Raw genomic sequence first — 15,187 nt, 5'->3', positions numbered from 1 at the left:
TGATCTTTTTAATGGAGGCTTTGTGTTCTCAGAGATTACTCTATCCTTCCTGAGAAAGTATTTTCCAAGAGAGGATTGATCATTCATCTCAAAATTGCCCTTAAAGGTTGTAAATGATGGGATGGAGTTCAGGGGCGGGGGGCATTCTGGGAGGAGGAGGAAATTAAACATTTGGAAATGAAAGTCGTCTAAATGCTAATTTCTATTCATTTTTGATACAGGCGTTTCATTTTCTTTGACATCTAATTTAAAACAAGGAGACCGTCCGAACTCCGAGTCAGCAGTTGTTTTGAACTTTTAGAGATGCGTCGGCTCCAAATGACTAAAAAATGAACTGAAATGAAAAAAAAAAAAGTTGGTTTCATATCTGAGAAGTGCGCTGGCCTTACATTTGGAAGTCTGTTGAGACGGCCTTGAAGGAACTTCATCTATTTCAAATTATAATAAGATCAGGCAAGAGTCAGAGATTAAAGGTAACCATGTATTCTGCTTCACCAGCAGTGGCCTCAACCCGCTTCTGAAAGTTCACCAGCTTCGTAATGTCGACATCTGCTGGTGAAACACTGCATCTGCAATTTGTCAAATTTTCTGTATATGTCTGTGATATTTTTGCCCCGATAATCTGGATCAGAGAAAAAGGAGACGTAACACCATTTTGTTCTTAACATTTTTTTTATATTAATGTTGATACTGCATACATAGTTCAGACTTGCACTCTGTTCTGACACTACCGCTGGTTAAATAAGCCTGAAACTTTCCTGTCAAAGTCAGTATAAGTTAACATTAACCTTCATTTCTATTGTGGCCTTATCTGCTTTATAGGCTATAAAGGCATTTAAAGCTGGAAGAGTGCTGGCACTGAGCAGGAAGTAAAATAAAAGGCACAATTGTTTATCAAAAATATACAATCCATTCATATACAAGGGGTCATTCAGGCAAAAGGTAAAAACATGGAGAATTCTTCAAAATCTGATGACGTCCTCGGTTTACTTTCCCAGAGCTTTGTCCAGGTTGTTTTTAAGGGCATCCAGGAAATCGGTTGTGTTGATGTAGTGTTCATTCAGCTTGACACTATATTTTTTTAAAAACGTGATCATGGGGACAATAAATAAAATTTACCAACACACACTCTGGAAAGAAAATGAAAATTCAAACTCACTTAGCCAAGCCGTGGATGCAGCCTGCAAGGTCTTTGGTCATCACTCCGCTCTCCACCGTTTCCACACACACCTTCTCTAATGTCTGACAGAACCTTAGGAGCAAAGATGTGGTTTATAGAAAATGCTGAGGCGCACAATTACATGAAGACGAGCATGGGGGAAAACAGCATACTGTATTAAATCTTTGTTTCCGTCCAGTTTTCCTCTGTGTTCTAGTCCTCTAGTCCAGGCAAAGATGCTAGCGATGGGATTGGTACTGGTCGGTTTGCCCTACAAAGAAAAACAATCTGTTAAAAGAGAGCATTAGCTTAAGAAACCATGTGTTTACATACTATAGTAAAACACACTAAACGTTTTCTCCCACTCCTACTGTTGTGACATGACATGAATGTCTGCAAAAGTTTCCTTCAACGTTTATGACTTGGGTCAAAAATTCAGGGTTTCCTTCCACAAGCTTCCTCCTGAACTGAACCAGATTGGTTGGCCACCTTGTTCACATGTTTTCAATGAGATTGATATCCGGACTTTGCGATGGCCACTCCAGCAGCTGATTTCATTGTCCTTAAGCCACATTGTAACTAACCAAGGGGCATATGACTAGTTACCCACTTAATCCCAAGTCACACACCGATCTGTGTATCGGTGGATAAATGTGTGTGTGAATGGGTGAACGTGACTCTAGTGTAAAGGGCTTTGAGTGGTTAAAATTATTGGAAAAACACTAGATGAGTTCAGTTCATTTACCCTTTATCTGTTGCTTTCAAACACCAAGAGGTGCTGCATCGAGAGAGACCTACAAGAACATCCTAAGGGTTTGATGTCCGAGTTCTTGGGAAATGTCTTGGTAAGAAAAGAAATAAACCTTTGTTCTTGCAACTCAAGAGAACAAATGTCTCTTTCTTTGCCAAGTATGTATTGGTCTTCAATATTTCCACAGAATGCACATTCCTCGTGACGTCATCCATCTTACGAAGTGTACCAGACCCTCTACACGTGTTTTCGAGTTTCCGTTTCCTCCAAATGTAGCAGTGTTCATCATGGCCAAACACGTTAAATATCTCTCTCATCATTCCAGGGTTTGGACAAATTATTGGCACAATTTTGGCTAGCCCTAAAACAGGAAATGTTTATTTTGACCACAGTAAAGAAAAAGGGTTATGTTTCTTTTTTTTATACTTTGTATGGAAGTCTCTGGTCTCCTTTTTAAGAAAATGTCATTTAATGCAACGTGTTTTTGTCCCATCTTTATCATAAACCTCTGATTGACTCAAAACAAGATCTGAATGGAAATAAAAAATAGTACAATTTTCTTCTCCCCCACGGTAAAGCCCGTCCTTCATACTGATCTGGAAGCCTTACTATTTGGTGATCTCGGTAGTGCCTGGTGACGGTGCCATGAGCAGCTTCTGCCTCTATTGTCTTGCCATCAGGACATACCAGCACCGACGTCATCAGACCCAGAGAGCCAAAGCCTGCGTACGTCACGCACAGAGAAATAAACGTCATCGTGAGGAATAAGAAACGGCGCTGCCTGACTTCATGGTCTTGTTGTAGAGCACTGACCCTGAGCCAGAATGTCTGACTGCACATCTCCATCATAATTTTTGCAGGCCCAAACAAATCCTCCGCTGGACTTCAGAACCTGGGCCACCATGTCGTCAATGAGTCGGTGCTCGTACCAGATCTTCAGCTTGTCAAACTCGGGCTTGTACGACCTGAAGGAGGACGTGGCAAAAAAAACGATCAGATGCAAAGTGGTTTGGAAAGAAATACAGGATTTGTACCGACAGAATACTGTCTGTGTGAAATGCAGAAAGTCAGAGAAACTGCTTCTTTTACTTTTCATATATATCCTGGAAGATGTCTTTGAAACGGCCGTCGTAGGCCTTGAGGATGGTGTTCTTGGTGCTCAGGTACAGAGGCCACCTCTTCTGGATGGAGTACTGGAAGCAGCTGTGAGCAAAGCCACTGATAGACTGTGTGATGAAGATATCAAAATCAGCATAAATCAACAATCGAATACCAAATATAGAGATGAGATTGGCCACATTTCAGATCCTGTAATGTGCTCTGACCTCATCCGTGTTGTACATTCCCATTCCACAGCCTCCAGCCTGGAAGTCGTAGACCTCCCACTCCCGGGGGTCACTTCCATCCGCTGGAGTGAAAACCATTTTGAACTTCCCCGGTTTGTCCACAACAAAGTCTGTTGCCCTGTACTGAGAGCATTTCAACATTTTAAGCATTTAGCTGCTATCCTCCTGAGAAGAAATAATACAAATATATATATATATATATATATATATATATATATATTTTTTTTTTTTTCAAACACCTGATCTCCAAAGGCATGCCTGCCAATAGTTATGGGCTGTGTCCAACCAGGAACGAGACGAGGAATGTTTTTACACAGGATTGGCTCACGGAAAACCGTGCCACCCAAGATGTTCCTGATGGTGCCGTTGGGACTCTTCCACATCTTCTTAAGGCGAAACTCTAAAATAGGAAAATGCAGCATGTGTTTGAGAATTTAAACCACAAAACTTTATCAGAAGCTGCGTTTCCATTACACATGTGCACAAAGCTTTGTCAATATTCCGCTGTCGAAAATACAAGATTTCACAATTGCAGTGTTTCCATTAAATACAAAACGCAGTTAAAAATCAGACTTGAATACGTTTGTTTATCGGATAAGTCATTAAAAAACATCATCCTCCTACCACTGTTTGTCGTCATCTTTTCCAGCAGCAGTAACATCCGGTTGTGGATTACAAGACTCTTGTAATGAGAGAAGTGTTTCCATTGCGGTTTTTGCAAAATACGCTAATTTAGATACAACCAAAAAACCACTTCATCCTAGCACAAAATCTTTTTCATCAAATAAGTTTTTTCTTTAAATCGCCGTGTCTTCACTAAGCAAATTTATTTTGTAATTTCGGTCATATATCGTCAGTGGAAATGCAGCTGCACACGTATCAAATCTGGCGTTGACTCAACAACTTAATAACATGTTCAGATTCACCTTCAACTCTGGCCTCGTCAGGCGTGATTGTGGCACACTTGATGGCCACGCTGTATTTCTTCGTAGCCAGAGCCGAGTCGATGGTGACCTGGTCGTCCGTCTGGTCGCGATAGGGCAGACCCAGGTCAAAATATTTCAGCTCCACCTCCACATTTGGTAGGATGAGCTAAACAAAGGGTTGGTTTCCCCAGATTGGAGTCAAAAGCAACACAGAAAACTCAAAGTCACGCAGCTTTTAAACAGATTTAATCGAAAAGGTTTGACATCAGTCACTACAACAGGCTCTACCTTCTCTTTTATGAACTCCCATATGATGCGGGTCATCTCATCTCCGTCCATCTCCACCACCGGCTGGTCCACTTTGATGCGCTTTGTTGAATCTGAAAAATAGAAATTAAAAGCTAACGAGGTTTCTCTTAAAGTTAAGCTGGTAAAATTTTAGACTTTTAAAGTTGAAATTTCTATTTAAGACCAACTCTTAAAGACCAACAGATCAGAATGGGACTATTTTGTCTTGATTGGTTGCTAATCTGCAGGTCAGACACTTAAACAAACTAACAAATAAACAAAACTAAGAACTTCCACCAGCTCCAGATCTATTTGCCCCAATATGCCACCATTTCAACCCTTTCTGCATTTCCTATCTGTAGGCACACCATTTAATACACATGTACTTAAACCATTAAACCGTGGCATATCAAATTATCTTAGGTCAAGTATTTTTACCACTTTGAATTGCGTTGTTGCTGAAAATGTGCTATATAAATAAAATTACCTTACCTTACCTTTATGAATTACGGACATAAAGAGTCAAAAGAAAGTCTCAAATCTCATTCAATTGCATATTATTATTTTCTTTAAATTTTGTTATACTACATTGAAATTAAAATACAATGCAACTCCGTAGTTTTTGGAGTTGACTATTTTAAAATAAATAATTACAACTCCACTTTTTTTTTCCCTAAATGTATTTATTTTCAGTTTTATTTAATCATATATTTAGTAGCTTATTCCATGTTTAATTATTTATTTTGAATTTGATTTCCTCATTTACGTGCTTGTTTACAGTTTTATTTTCTCTTTTACTTATTTACTTATTGTCAATTTTGGCAGGATCAGTCCTCCATAACAATGTCTTCCCACTGACCATTTTCACTCCATAAATGTATCAATGCTGTGACTTTGATAAGCTCAGATAAAGGTTTGCTTTCATTAATAAATATGGATAATCTTAATCTGCAGTCCTATTTTTAATGTCACTAGGGAAAGGAAAAATCGGTCGAAACTGGAATTGGAGAAAAAGTATGATCAGTGATTTCCTCATCATGAGCCTTATATTTTGTCACGTTGTATTAACACCCCAATTCTTTAACCAAAGCAATAACACAGGGATACAATTATCACATCATCACAATTGTGAAAAGTCAATTTAATACTATAAGGTCTACAAATCAAACAATCTTAGCCATCGATAATGTAAGTTTTTTAAAGCTACACAAGGACATAGGAAGGGTAAATGGTAGCAAAGGTCAAAGTTTGCACACAGTCAACACCGTCACTGAAGATTTATTAGCAAGAGGGAAACTCTGAAAATCATAAATCCTCCCTGCCTTTGGAGAGTCCAAAGATTCCTAATGCAGAGAAATGTAGGAAACATCCTGTGACACCTGTTGGAAATACCGAACAAAAGATAATGACACTTCATTTCTTTTTAAATAACTCAAATGCAACTCTCAGGGTGTGTACGACAGGTTTTATATATGAAGCTATGAATGCGGTCAAGCTATCTCACCCTGTGACCTCAAGGCTATATGAGGGCTATAATAGCCTTTATTACATGAGTGGATGAAAAGACAAGGCAGGTTGCACTTAATCTATGAAAAAATTATCTTTTACATTGAATAAAAATGTTCTATAGTTTCACTGTTTCTAAGCACCTGACAGGTTAGTTTTGGTATTTTCTTCCTTTTTTTTCCTTTTTCTTAAACAAGCAATGAATGAACTCATTCATTGTTGGTGTGTTAGCAGTCTTTTATATGTGATTCATCAATGGCTGGTCGCCAAACAGAAGAAACTTTCTTTTTCTTTTTTCAGAGTCACATTGGGACCGTTTAAATAATAATAATAATAATAAAAATCACACAACTGGCACAAATATGTCCAAGTGCACTGTAATGCTATGAACCTAAGCAACAAGAGCAAACAGCAGCAGTGTATTTTCGAAATATTGGAGTTTCAGTAGGAAGCTGACTTACAGTCCCTCTGCTGCTGTCTTTTAATGCAGACGGCAGATGGTGATAGCGCCGCGGGGCTCGATGACAGCGGAGCGGCCGCGCTCCTTAACACGGTGCTCAGAGCTCTCAGGTAACCCGCCATGTTTGGAAGAGGACAGATGTACGGTCACAGACGACGCAGCTCGATCAAAGAGTGTCTGCCTGCAATTACTAGAGCAGGGCCACGCGCACCTGGCGGCAGGCACAAGGACAGGTTCACGCGCACCTGCAGGCGACCTCACCGGCGGAGCTCCAGTGGTCTGCGGAAATAGCTTTGCGTCAAATAGGAAACGTCAAACCTCTAAAAACAAACAAACAAAAAGCAAATAAACAGCAGAGCTGACCCAAAATGAACTGCAAGGTATAACAGAAACAATGTAAGCAGGAAAGACTTTTTCAATAATAAAAAAGAAGTATAAGCATATAACCAAAAATTTAATTTCATTGTTTTATATAAACTCACAGAACATTGGATGTCCTTATGTAGCAGCACCTGCCCCTCTTTTTTTTCCTCTTTTTTTTTACCATATTGGATTTATGATCCACTTTAAAGTGTCAAAATAATTTTCAAGTAAAAATAAATATATAATTATTGCTGTTTGTTGTGCTGTCCTCACAACAACTGAGTAGACAGCAGAAGAAAAACAAATAATAAGGACTGTTAGGTTTGCATTTGAAGATGTTTTATAAATGGGCATTTTGCAACTACAACAAAATTTCTAGCTAATACACATATCTTAACGCAACGCTCACAGATCAGATTATGTGCATGTGCTCTACATTTTATCAACTAAAGAAAAAACAACACATCAAAGTGTCTTTCAACACATATATACTTACAAAGACTAAAGTTTTTCACGGTACAAAGTGGACAAAGTATTCAAAGTGTTCATGATGAGTTGTTAATTTTATGCTAACTGACTAGATTCTTGTTGACAAGGTTACCGGAGAAAAAGATAGCTTGCTGCTAAGAGCGCTCACTCCGTCACGTTTCTGCAAATGTTAAATGTCAATACAGATTAAACACTAATCAAATTTTAAATCCATAAAATTTTGTACATTCTTAGCATGAATTTAGTCATACATTTGCTTACAATTATGAGTCTACTTACTAACTAAATCAATATAATTTATTTCCGCTAATACAGTATTTGATCGACTGATTTAATTATTATTAATAGTCACCACATACGCCTATTTTTCCGTCTCTTTTTTCCTATGTCATCATTAGTTTTATGTCTTGAGTAGGTCCATAATAACTAATAATAAATAAATATAATAATTCATTTGAAAACCAGAGTTGACATTTTTTTTCCGATTTACTGAGGAGCTGCACTGATTTCCGCTTATCACTGGAGCTCCACCGTTTCTGCAGCTAGATGGCGCTTGGAATTGTGGGTAATTTTGAGAAACCACAACCTTCAGGTTCATAAAGAAGCCTCGGAAATATTAACATTTCATTGTTAATATTTACATAGAGTCAGAGAGCGCCATAAAACTATGACAGTGATGTACATTAATTGAGAGTATTTTATTTCAAGAAAAACACGACGAAGTTTTAGACTTTATTTTCAAAAGGCCAACATTTTAAATTCAGTGTTTTGTACCGCAACGCCTAACAACCCGTTTTTCCGAACACACATTGAACCCAACGAAAGAAGATGGCTGCGCCCTGTAGAAAGATGGCGAGTCGGTCCTTCTCTCAGCTTTTGTGTTATTTTAGTAGGACAGCTGTCGGAAGCGGGGCATGTCGCCGGTTTTCCGTCACTTCTATTGACAGAGCGACTCCTCGGGTCAGTACTGCAGTGGACAGAGCGACTTCTCCCTGGTCTCTGATGGCCGCGGTGTGTCTTCAGAGGTTACCCGTCATTACAGCGGACTGCAGTCCGATAGAGCAGCGCTTCAAGCAGATGTTGCAGCAGGTGAGCCGCTGGGGATCAAAAGACAAAGTTCTGCTTGAAAAAGTGTCCAGGGGATTCTGTGACCTGATGGATGGAGAACTGACATCTTGTGGAAGATAGGGAAACTACACTTTGAAAATATTCCGTCCACATGAAGTTTTTCCTCTTTTTGTAAGCTATTTCATACATCACATAGGCTTTTCGGAAATATGTGTCAGAGCTTGCACAGAAAAAAAATAGTAACATAAAATTTTAACAAAAGTAATCTTAAACACAATGTTCACCCTAGATGGAGCTGGAGAAAAGCATGCTGTCGGACCATGAGCTGCGGCTCATGGAGGACGCGGAGAGGATGAGTCGGAGGCAGGCTGACGACTATGACTCGGACGAGGACCTTGGTGACCAAGAGATTATGATGACTCAGGACTTGGAGGACAGCTGGGAGCAGAGGTTAAAGAACTTCCAGCCAGCTCCAAGGGTCAGAGGTCAGTGGAAGGTAGTACCGTTAAAAGTCAAGAAGTCACTTGGGTGTGCAGCGCTCTTGGAACATTCCTGAAAGAAAAAAAAAAGTTTGATAATTTATTAACGGAAAACAGGAAGAAAATTAGGTCAATTTTATGAGACGGATGAATTTTTTTCCCCCTTAATAAGAATTTTCCTTCTTGTGACATTCTGAAAGTTAGAGTACAATCTATTCTCACTGGCCCAGCGGACGTTCAGGTCTCCCATCTCTCTCCCTTATTTTTACTTAGCCGACATAGACGAGGACCTGACCTCTGTGCAACGCTGCCTGGCCGACTGTCTGGTGCTGCTGGCTGAGCAGCAGGTAGGAGCAGAGAAGCTGTGGCTGCTGCCTCAGGCTGCGTGGCAGGAGGGAGAAACGCTGCGACAGACGGCGGAGAGAGCGCTCAACTCCGTGACAGGTACCACAAGGCTACCACATCTTTGTTTTTAGTCTGTTTACACCGTCTTTAAAAAGCATTTTGAGTTTCTCTAACGCTAACATGTCCCCAAATTTAAAGGGTCAGTATTATTTGAAGTTAATTTTTTTTTAGCTTTACTTCATAATGTTATTCCCTTATCATGCATGTTCGAGAAGAAAAAAATAAATATTTAATCAACAAAACAGTTTATTAAAAACGGCAAATCAGTACATAAGATTTGACGAGAGTTAAAGTCCGGGTTTAAAGCGAATAAGCCAGTGTGAGCAGGTGTGTTTCAGAGCTGTGACTAAAATAAGGGGAGAGAATTTATATTCCTAATGACTGGAGGAAGTGAGGCGAGGAGCAGCCTGAAAGCGGCACTCCCCGTGGTGATAAGACGGGCGAAAGGAACAATAAGATGAGTGGCAGACGAAGATCTGAGAGAGCAGGAAGCAGTGGCAATGCGAAGCCGGTTACATACATAAAGAGGGCCAAGGTTATGAATGCACTTAAAACGTGAGCATTTACATTTTAAAGTTTATCCGTTAGCTTCCATGGGTAACCAGTGAAGCTGTTAAGGAACTGGAGTAAGGTATTTTCTTGAGGGACTTCAAGTTATGAACCAAGCTGAGCTCTGAAGGAGTGTGAGATCATGGAGGGACAAAGAAGGAGGAAGTAAAAGTATGCAGACCAAGTGATGTAATTAATGAGACTGAGCTGCGAGAGTACTCCCATGTATGACATCCTGAAGGGAAGTTATAAATATTAATGTAGAAACTGGGAAGATTAAATGTGTGTCACAGTGTAACATTTCTGTTGTATTCAAGTTAAGTTTGAGAAAATCAGCGGAGAACCAATCCAAATAGGAGGAAGGGAGGTGTTGGTTTTGGACGAAATGTAGAGCTGGGTGTCATCTGCAAAACCAAGAAAGTTAATATTACATTTCCAGAACTTGTGGCCAAGAGGCAGAAAGGAAATATTGAATAACAGGGGCCTTAATACACAACCCTGGGGCACACCTGCAGAAACAGAAAACACACATGCCATACTCTCTCCATTTTCAGATGATAAACAACACTCTCTGAAATGTTCATAGTTTTATAGTTTAACCTGATTTAAACTTCTCTCCCAGACATGTCTGCTGTATTTCTTGGTCTTGGTGATGTTTGATCTCTGACCTCTGAAGCCTTTATAGAGCAGAACAGGCAGAATCCGTTTACAATTGGTGAAGGCAATTGGCTGAACTACATTTTATTTATGGGTTTAAAAATAAAAGGGGCTGATTACAAATGTATCCCTTATGATTAAAGAGAATTAGCTGTAAAAAATTATACTTTACACATACAAAAAAATATATATATTTTTTTTATTTAAAAAAAATATACAATACAATTAGAACATTTTAGTCACTGAGAGCAAGCAGAATGTAAGTTACTGCATTCCTACTGCATTTATTTTTTTACAGCTTGATACAGTGGCCTTGTTTTACCAAGTGTGTTAAAGATTGACTATTTTTTAAACACCACAAACTTCAGGGTTTTTTTTCCCCTTCTTTAGGTGGCATTGTGTAAAACACTGATCAGCAGTCTAAGTTGCAGCAGGCAGTGGACTGCAGAATCTGAGAAGCTGGGAAAACTAATGTTAGCATTTCAAGTACATGATATATCGCCTTGGACAATCTTGCACCACTTCTGCATTAGTCCATTTTGCAAGCTACAGCTGCACAGAAACAGTTTAACCCTGATTTTATAGATATAACCTTGATCAAGGTTATATCATTCTCAGTTTAAAATATCTTGTGTGATTTATACATTTATAAATATAGTTATAAAATATAGTTATCTTGCTATGTAAGTATTATTTAGAAGCTAAATATTTAGTTTGCTGACTTTATTGCTAATAATTACTTGGCAATATTTTTTTTTTTGCTAATTTATTGCTTTATTGCTAACCAGACCTTATTAAGTAAATATTTATCTTGCTGACAATTTAGTAAACTAAATATTTAGCTCTAATCATTTTAGCTTTAGCTCCAAAGTTAGTTTGGAGCTAACTTTAACTATATTATTTACATTAGAGCTACTAAATATTTAGCTCAAAGCTAAGTATTTTGCTAGCTAAGCTAAATACTTAATTAGTTAGTTAGTTTTGGCTTAGTAGATAAGCCAAATTTAGTTTGCAAAGTAAATATTTAACATGGAGCTAAGTGCTTACTTAGCAACCTAAATATTAAATTGATAAACTAAAATTTCACTTGCTAAATAAATATGTAGGTCTCCAACTAAATATTTGTTTCCTAATGAAATATTTATTTAGAAACTGTGCCATTTATGAATGAATAAATCGCATGGTGAAAATATGACTTTGAAAAAAATTATTTAGCCTTATCGTAGGACATGTTATATAATCCAAATTACTACTGTTAATGTTTGACTGTGTAACTTTACAAACAGCAGCCCAAATTCATCACTGCTGCACCTCACAGTTCTTCCATGTGTTTGAACAGGTAGTGTGTAAATTTAGCGACAGTCAAGTAGAGAAATTAAGTTTCTCAAACTATTTTTTAGTATTTTATATGTCATGAAGAAAGGCATTGTTGCCCTGCAGTTCTTCAGCAAATTCAGTGTTTAGTTTATAACAATTCCTGAAAAGAAATTCAGAATCAGTTATAATTCATCTGTTATTACTCATTTTAAATTCTTAGTTCACGTTGACACTATGCTAAAAACTACACGTTTAGTTTTGTTTAATGTGCCTGAAGCTCGTCTTAGCACTACAAATCCTTTCTTCTCCTGCTAATACGCTGAATTTTACTTCACACACTCACGCTAAATATCCAGTCTGTTAACAGGATTAAATCCAGAATAAAGTTCCGGCTGCAAATATTTTCATTGACTTGGTAAAGATCTTTAACACAACAGAGATTTAAAACAAAGCTGCAGTTGTTGGCGTGCAGCTGGAGGAAGCCTCTAAGCTGCAAAGTCTACAAGCTAATCAAGCACTTGACTGACTGCTTTAAACTGCTGTGCAGCTTTTAGCAAGGGTTCGCTCCATCAAACACTTTCTATGAAGACCTTGATATTAGAATGTAGTGTTTAGTGGAGGGTTTTATTTAAAGTGTCTTTCAGTTGATCCATTTTTAATAAAGCTGGACTCATAGGGGAGCGGCGCATCTATAACAAGGCAGCGCTGGTGCTTTGCTCTCTTCTTGAGCCGTCTGGGGATTTGCATGATACGAGATTAGATTTTTAAAAAAATGTTGTGCAAATTCAAGCAGCAACCGAGAAAGAACGCAAACCAAGCACAGCGTAGAGCATGATTGACCCCCTTTGCCTCCCTGGTCAAACTCCACGTCCGTGTCCTCCCGTCCACAGCAGCCGGCGTCAAGGCGACTTTCCTCGGCAACGCTCCCTGCGGAGTTTACAAGTACAAACTGCCCAAGGCCGCTCGGACCGAGAACTCAGTCGGAGTAAAGGTGTTCTTCTTCAAAGCCATCCTGGCTGACGGCACTCCGGGAAGCGCTCCGACCGCGTCTCTGCTTTGGCTGAAGAAGGGCGAGCTGCAGAAATATCTGAAACCAGCATACATGATGAATGTCGGCCGCTTCATCCTCAACCTGTGACCAGGGACTTAGAGAATATGCATCAAGCTAACATTGTTACCGTTTGTCGCTGAACTGTTATTCACTGTCAGTAAATATTTTGTTGTTCAATAAAACATGATCTCGTAAGTCTCTGTCTGAAGTTTTGGATATAATCATTGCCCACAGCATTCAGTGGAACAGGTACTTTGAACTTTCTCCTTTTCAACTCAACTGAAATTTGAGGTCAAAGTTCAGGTGTTGAGGTTTTGTGATGCAAGCCTCTACCTGTTGTAAAAAAAAAAAAAGTACCTTGTTGCTACAGTTATGCACCATAACAACTGTTCGAAAGTTTAAAAAAAAAAAGTTAGACCAAAATCCAGAGGGAATAACTGACCAAACAAAACAAGAAATAAAAAGTTTTAGTGGGATTTCTCTGCAGTGGGACAATGACGGCTACTTCTGTCAGATGTATCTACAGCTTCATTCTCTAAGCAATAAATCAACCAGTTGTAAGCCTCTGGAAGTGATGCATCACTCATTACTCATCACTTTATCATACAGTTCAGTGTTAAGGTTGTCAGTCGTTCCCTCTTTCAGCAGCAGGTGTAAAAGATTCTATACCTGCATCAGTTTCATATTATATTAGGGCTCTTAATATTTCATTTGAGCCATTCTTTCTCCAGGGCCTTTTGTGGAAAACAACCCCGTTGGATTTTCAAACCGGGTAAACAAGTTTGAATTTAACTGTGTGTCAGCCAAAACTGCTCAAAATTATATATTCAAGCTCATGATGAACATTTTAAGATGAGAAGAAATGTACGTTAAAGTTTCTGTATCCGAGAAGAAATGAAGCAAGAAACAAAATAAATAGTGGCAAAATTCTTGAAAACTGAAATTTTTCAAAAGTTTATGTGAACAACCAGCTTCTTTAGCAACGACCTTTTGTGTCTTACGCTCTTTCTGGAAGGAATCAATAACTGTCTCCTGGACATCTGTCCAATCAGCAGTCTTCCTCATATGGACTCAGCTTGAGAGATCGTTTAGAGGCTCAGGAAACTTTCACAGGTGGTTTGAGTCAATTGTATTTGGTGTAATGTCAGTTAGCAAGCTACAGAGAAGCAACTTCAACCAACTTATGGTGCAATTCTTGTCAAGATATTTGTTCGCTCTTCTTGACAAAATTTGTAGAGCTTCCTGCTGTAAGCCCAGCTCCTAAGCAGAGTCCAAAGAGTTTCAGTGGGGACTAAAATGATGTGCCTGGCCTGTTCTGTCAACTTCAAATCCAGTCTTGTCGTTTGTTTGGGGTTATGTTTTCGCTGAAGCACCCAATTGTGTCCAAGTTTCAATCGACTGACCCAAACTGTCCTCTTTAATTGAGGAGACTTGGTACGGATGTTCATAAACACCACACCACAAACCTGCCAGAATCTGGACAATGACACAACACCAGTGTCGCTGCCCAGGGTGAGGTGGGTTTTACATCACTAACCAAGAAAGACTCCAAGACCTAAACCTCTGAGCTCGTTTATTAAAATTTGCAACTGCCAAATAAATAAGCCAAGTTCTTCTGGAGACAAGTTGTATGCTCACATAAATGCTGCTAAGACCCGGGAAAATGTTTGCAAACAGGTGAAACTGTTGAGCCTTGTGCTGGTTGTCATGCTGCGGGGCTGTTTTGTGCAGTTTCCACTAAAGGATTACTCAGAGCGGGTGGATTAATGGTGAAGGAGAATTTATGAAGAGCTTACAGCTAGATTAATGGCAGGAAACCAGTCAATTTAAATGAAGTCTGCTTTTTCGGATAAGAAAAGTGTTTGAATTTCCTTCCAGAACTACGTCAGATGTTAGTTAATTCTTACAATAATGGTCGAATGCAAGTTGGGGTAAGGCAGCTTGACATGTGTGTCAGGGTGTATGCCTATATTTAAACTTTTGTGTATAAGTTCAAACCTGTTGTGACTGTTGTAACTCCAAGCAACGTTATTAGCTGTTTTCTTATCTTTGAATACCAGGAGGACATTTCTGAACATTTTAGATGTGACACTGCTCCACATAAAAAGTAATTGCCTCTTCATTCGAACATCAAATTTGAACATTTATTAAAATCTTTATCTCTAATAAGCTTTTTGCTGTTAACAACGTCTGGTTTTAATTCAAATTCCTGGACTGATGTTGGTATTCATCGTTTGACTCTGCTGTCAGAAGAATAGTGATTCGACTTGACACAATATAAATCGCTTTTGTAGAAGTTGCACATATCTGACTTTTTTGTCTAAACTAAACAGAACATCTAAATATTCTGGACTAGCTGTGGTTATTTTTATG

The 15,187-nt window shown here is 38.8% G+C and overlaps 2 protein-coding genes across 3 annotated transcripts; one reads left to right on the top strand and one right to left on the bottom strand.

Annotated features, from left to right (window-relative positions):
• Positions 1-653: 653 nt before the first annotated feature.
• On the bottom strand, positions 654-7,383 carry LOC106931419 (isocitrate dehydrogenase [NADP], mitochondrial-like). Its single transcript, XM_015009545.2, has 12 exons — positions 7,296-7,383; positions 6,438-6,715; positions 4,471-4,562; positions 4,183-4,348; positions 3,496-3,656; positions 3,236-3,379; positions 3,000-3,136; positions 2,724-2,875; positions 2,520-2,632; positions 1,333-1,430; positions 1,160-1,252; positions 654-1,071 (listed from the first exon to the last, which is right to left on the bottom strand). The coding sequence occupies exons 2-12, from the start codon at positions 6,556-6,558 to the stop codon at positions 987-989; spliced, it is 1,362 nt and encodes a 453-aa protein (XP_014865031.2). The 5' UTR covers positions 6,559-6,715; positions 7,296-7,383; the 3' UTR covers positions 654-986.
• Positions 7,384-8,086: 703 nt separating this feature from the next.
• Positions 8,087-13,009, top strand: mrpl46 (mitochondrial ribosomal protein L46). Of its 2 annotated transcripts, none has more exons than XM_088004138.1 (4): positions 8,087-8,377; positions 8,646-8,841; positions 9,118-9,279; positions 12,654-13,009. In XM_088004138.1, the coding sequence occupies exons 1-4, from the start codon at positions 8,117-8,119 to the stop codon at positions 12,899-12,901; spliced, it is 867 nt and encodes a 288-aa protein (XP_087860264.1). In that variant the 5' UTR covers positions 8,087-8,116; the 3' UTR covers positions 12,902-13,009. The 2 variants fall into 2 exon arrangements, with proteins under 2 accessions (XP_087860264.1, XP_014865033.2); XM_015009547.2 differs by having other exon boundaries at positions 8,090-8,377; positions 9,109-9,279.
• The last annotated feature ends 2,178 nt before the right edge of the window (positions 13,010-15,187 follow it).

Source organism: Poecilia mexicana, unplaced genomic scaffold (assembly GCF_051168715.1).
Source record: "Poecilia mexicana isolate PSO_F unplaced genomic scaffold, ASM5116871v1 scaffold_3, whole genome shotgun sequence".
Lineage (NCBI taxonomy): Eukaryota > Metazoa > Chordata > Actinopteri > Cyprinodontiformes > Poeciliidae > Poecilia > Poecilia mexicana.
The sequence above is the reverse complement of the archived record's forward strand: the minus strand, read 5'-3'. Positions and strand labels throughout refer to the sequence as shown.

Excerpts from the sequence above, each read along its gene's own strand:
- LOC106931419 (XM_015009545.2), bottom strand. The coding sequence starts at position 6,558 with ATGGCGGGTTACCTGAGAGCTCTGAGCACCGTGTTAAGGAGCGCGGCC. Across the intron at positions 4,349-4,470 it reads GGGAGTTCATAAAAGAGAAG|CTCATCCTACCAAATGTGGA; the intron begins GTAGAGCCTGTT and ends CCCTTTGTTTAG. Across the intron at positions 2,633-2,723 it reads GTCAGACATTCTGGCTCAGG|GCTTTGGCTCTCTGGGTCTG; the intron begins GTCAGTGCTCTA and ends TGACGTACGCAG.
- mrpl46 (XM_015009547.2), top strand. The coding sequence starts at position 8,117 with ATGGCTGCGCCCTGTAGAAAGATGGCGAGTCGGTCCTTCTCTCAGCTT. Across the intron at positions 8,378-8,645 it reads TCAAGCAGATGTTGCAGCAG|ATGGAGCTGGAGAAAAGCAT; the intron begins GTGAGCCGCTGG and ends TGTTCACCCTAG. Across the intron at positions 8,842-9,108 it reads GCCAGCTCCAAGGGTCAGAG|CCGACATAGACGAGGACCTG; the intron begins GTCAGTGGAAGG and ends ATTTTTACTTAG.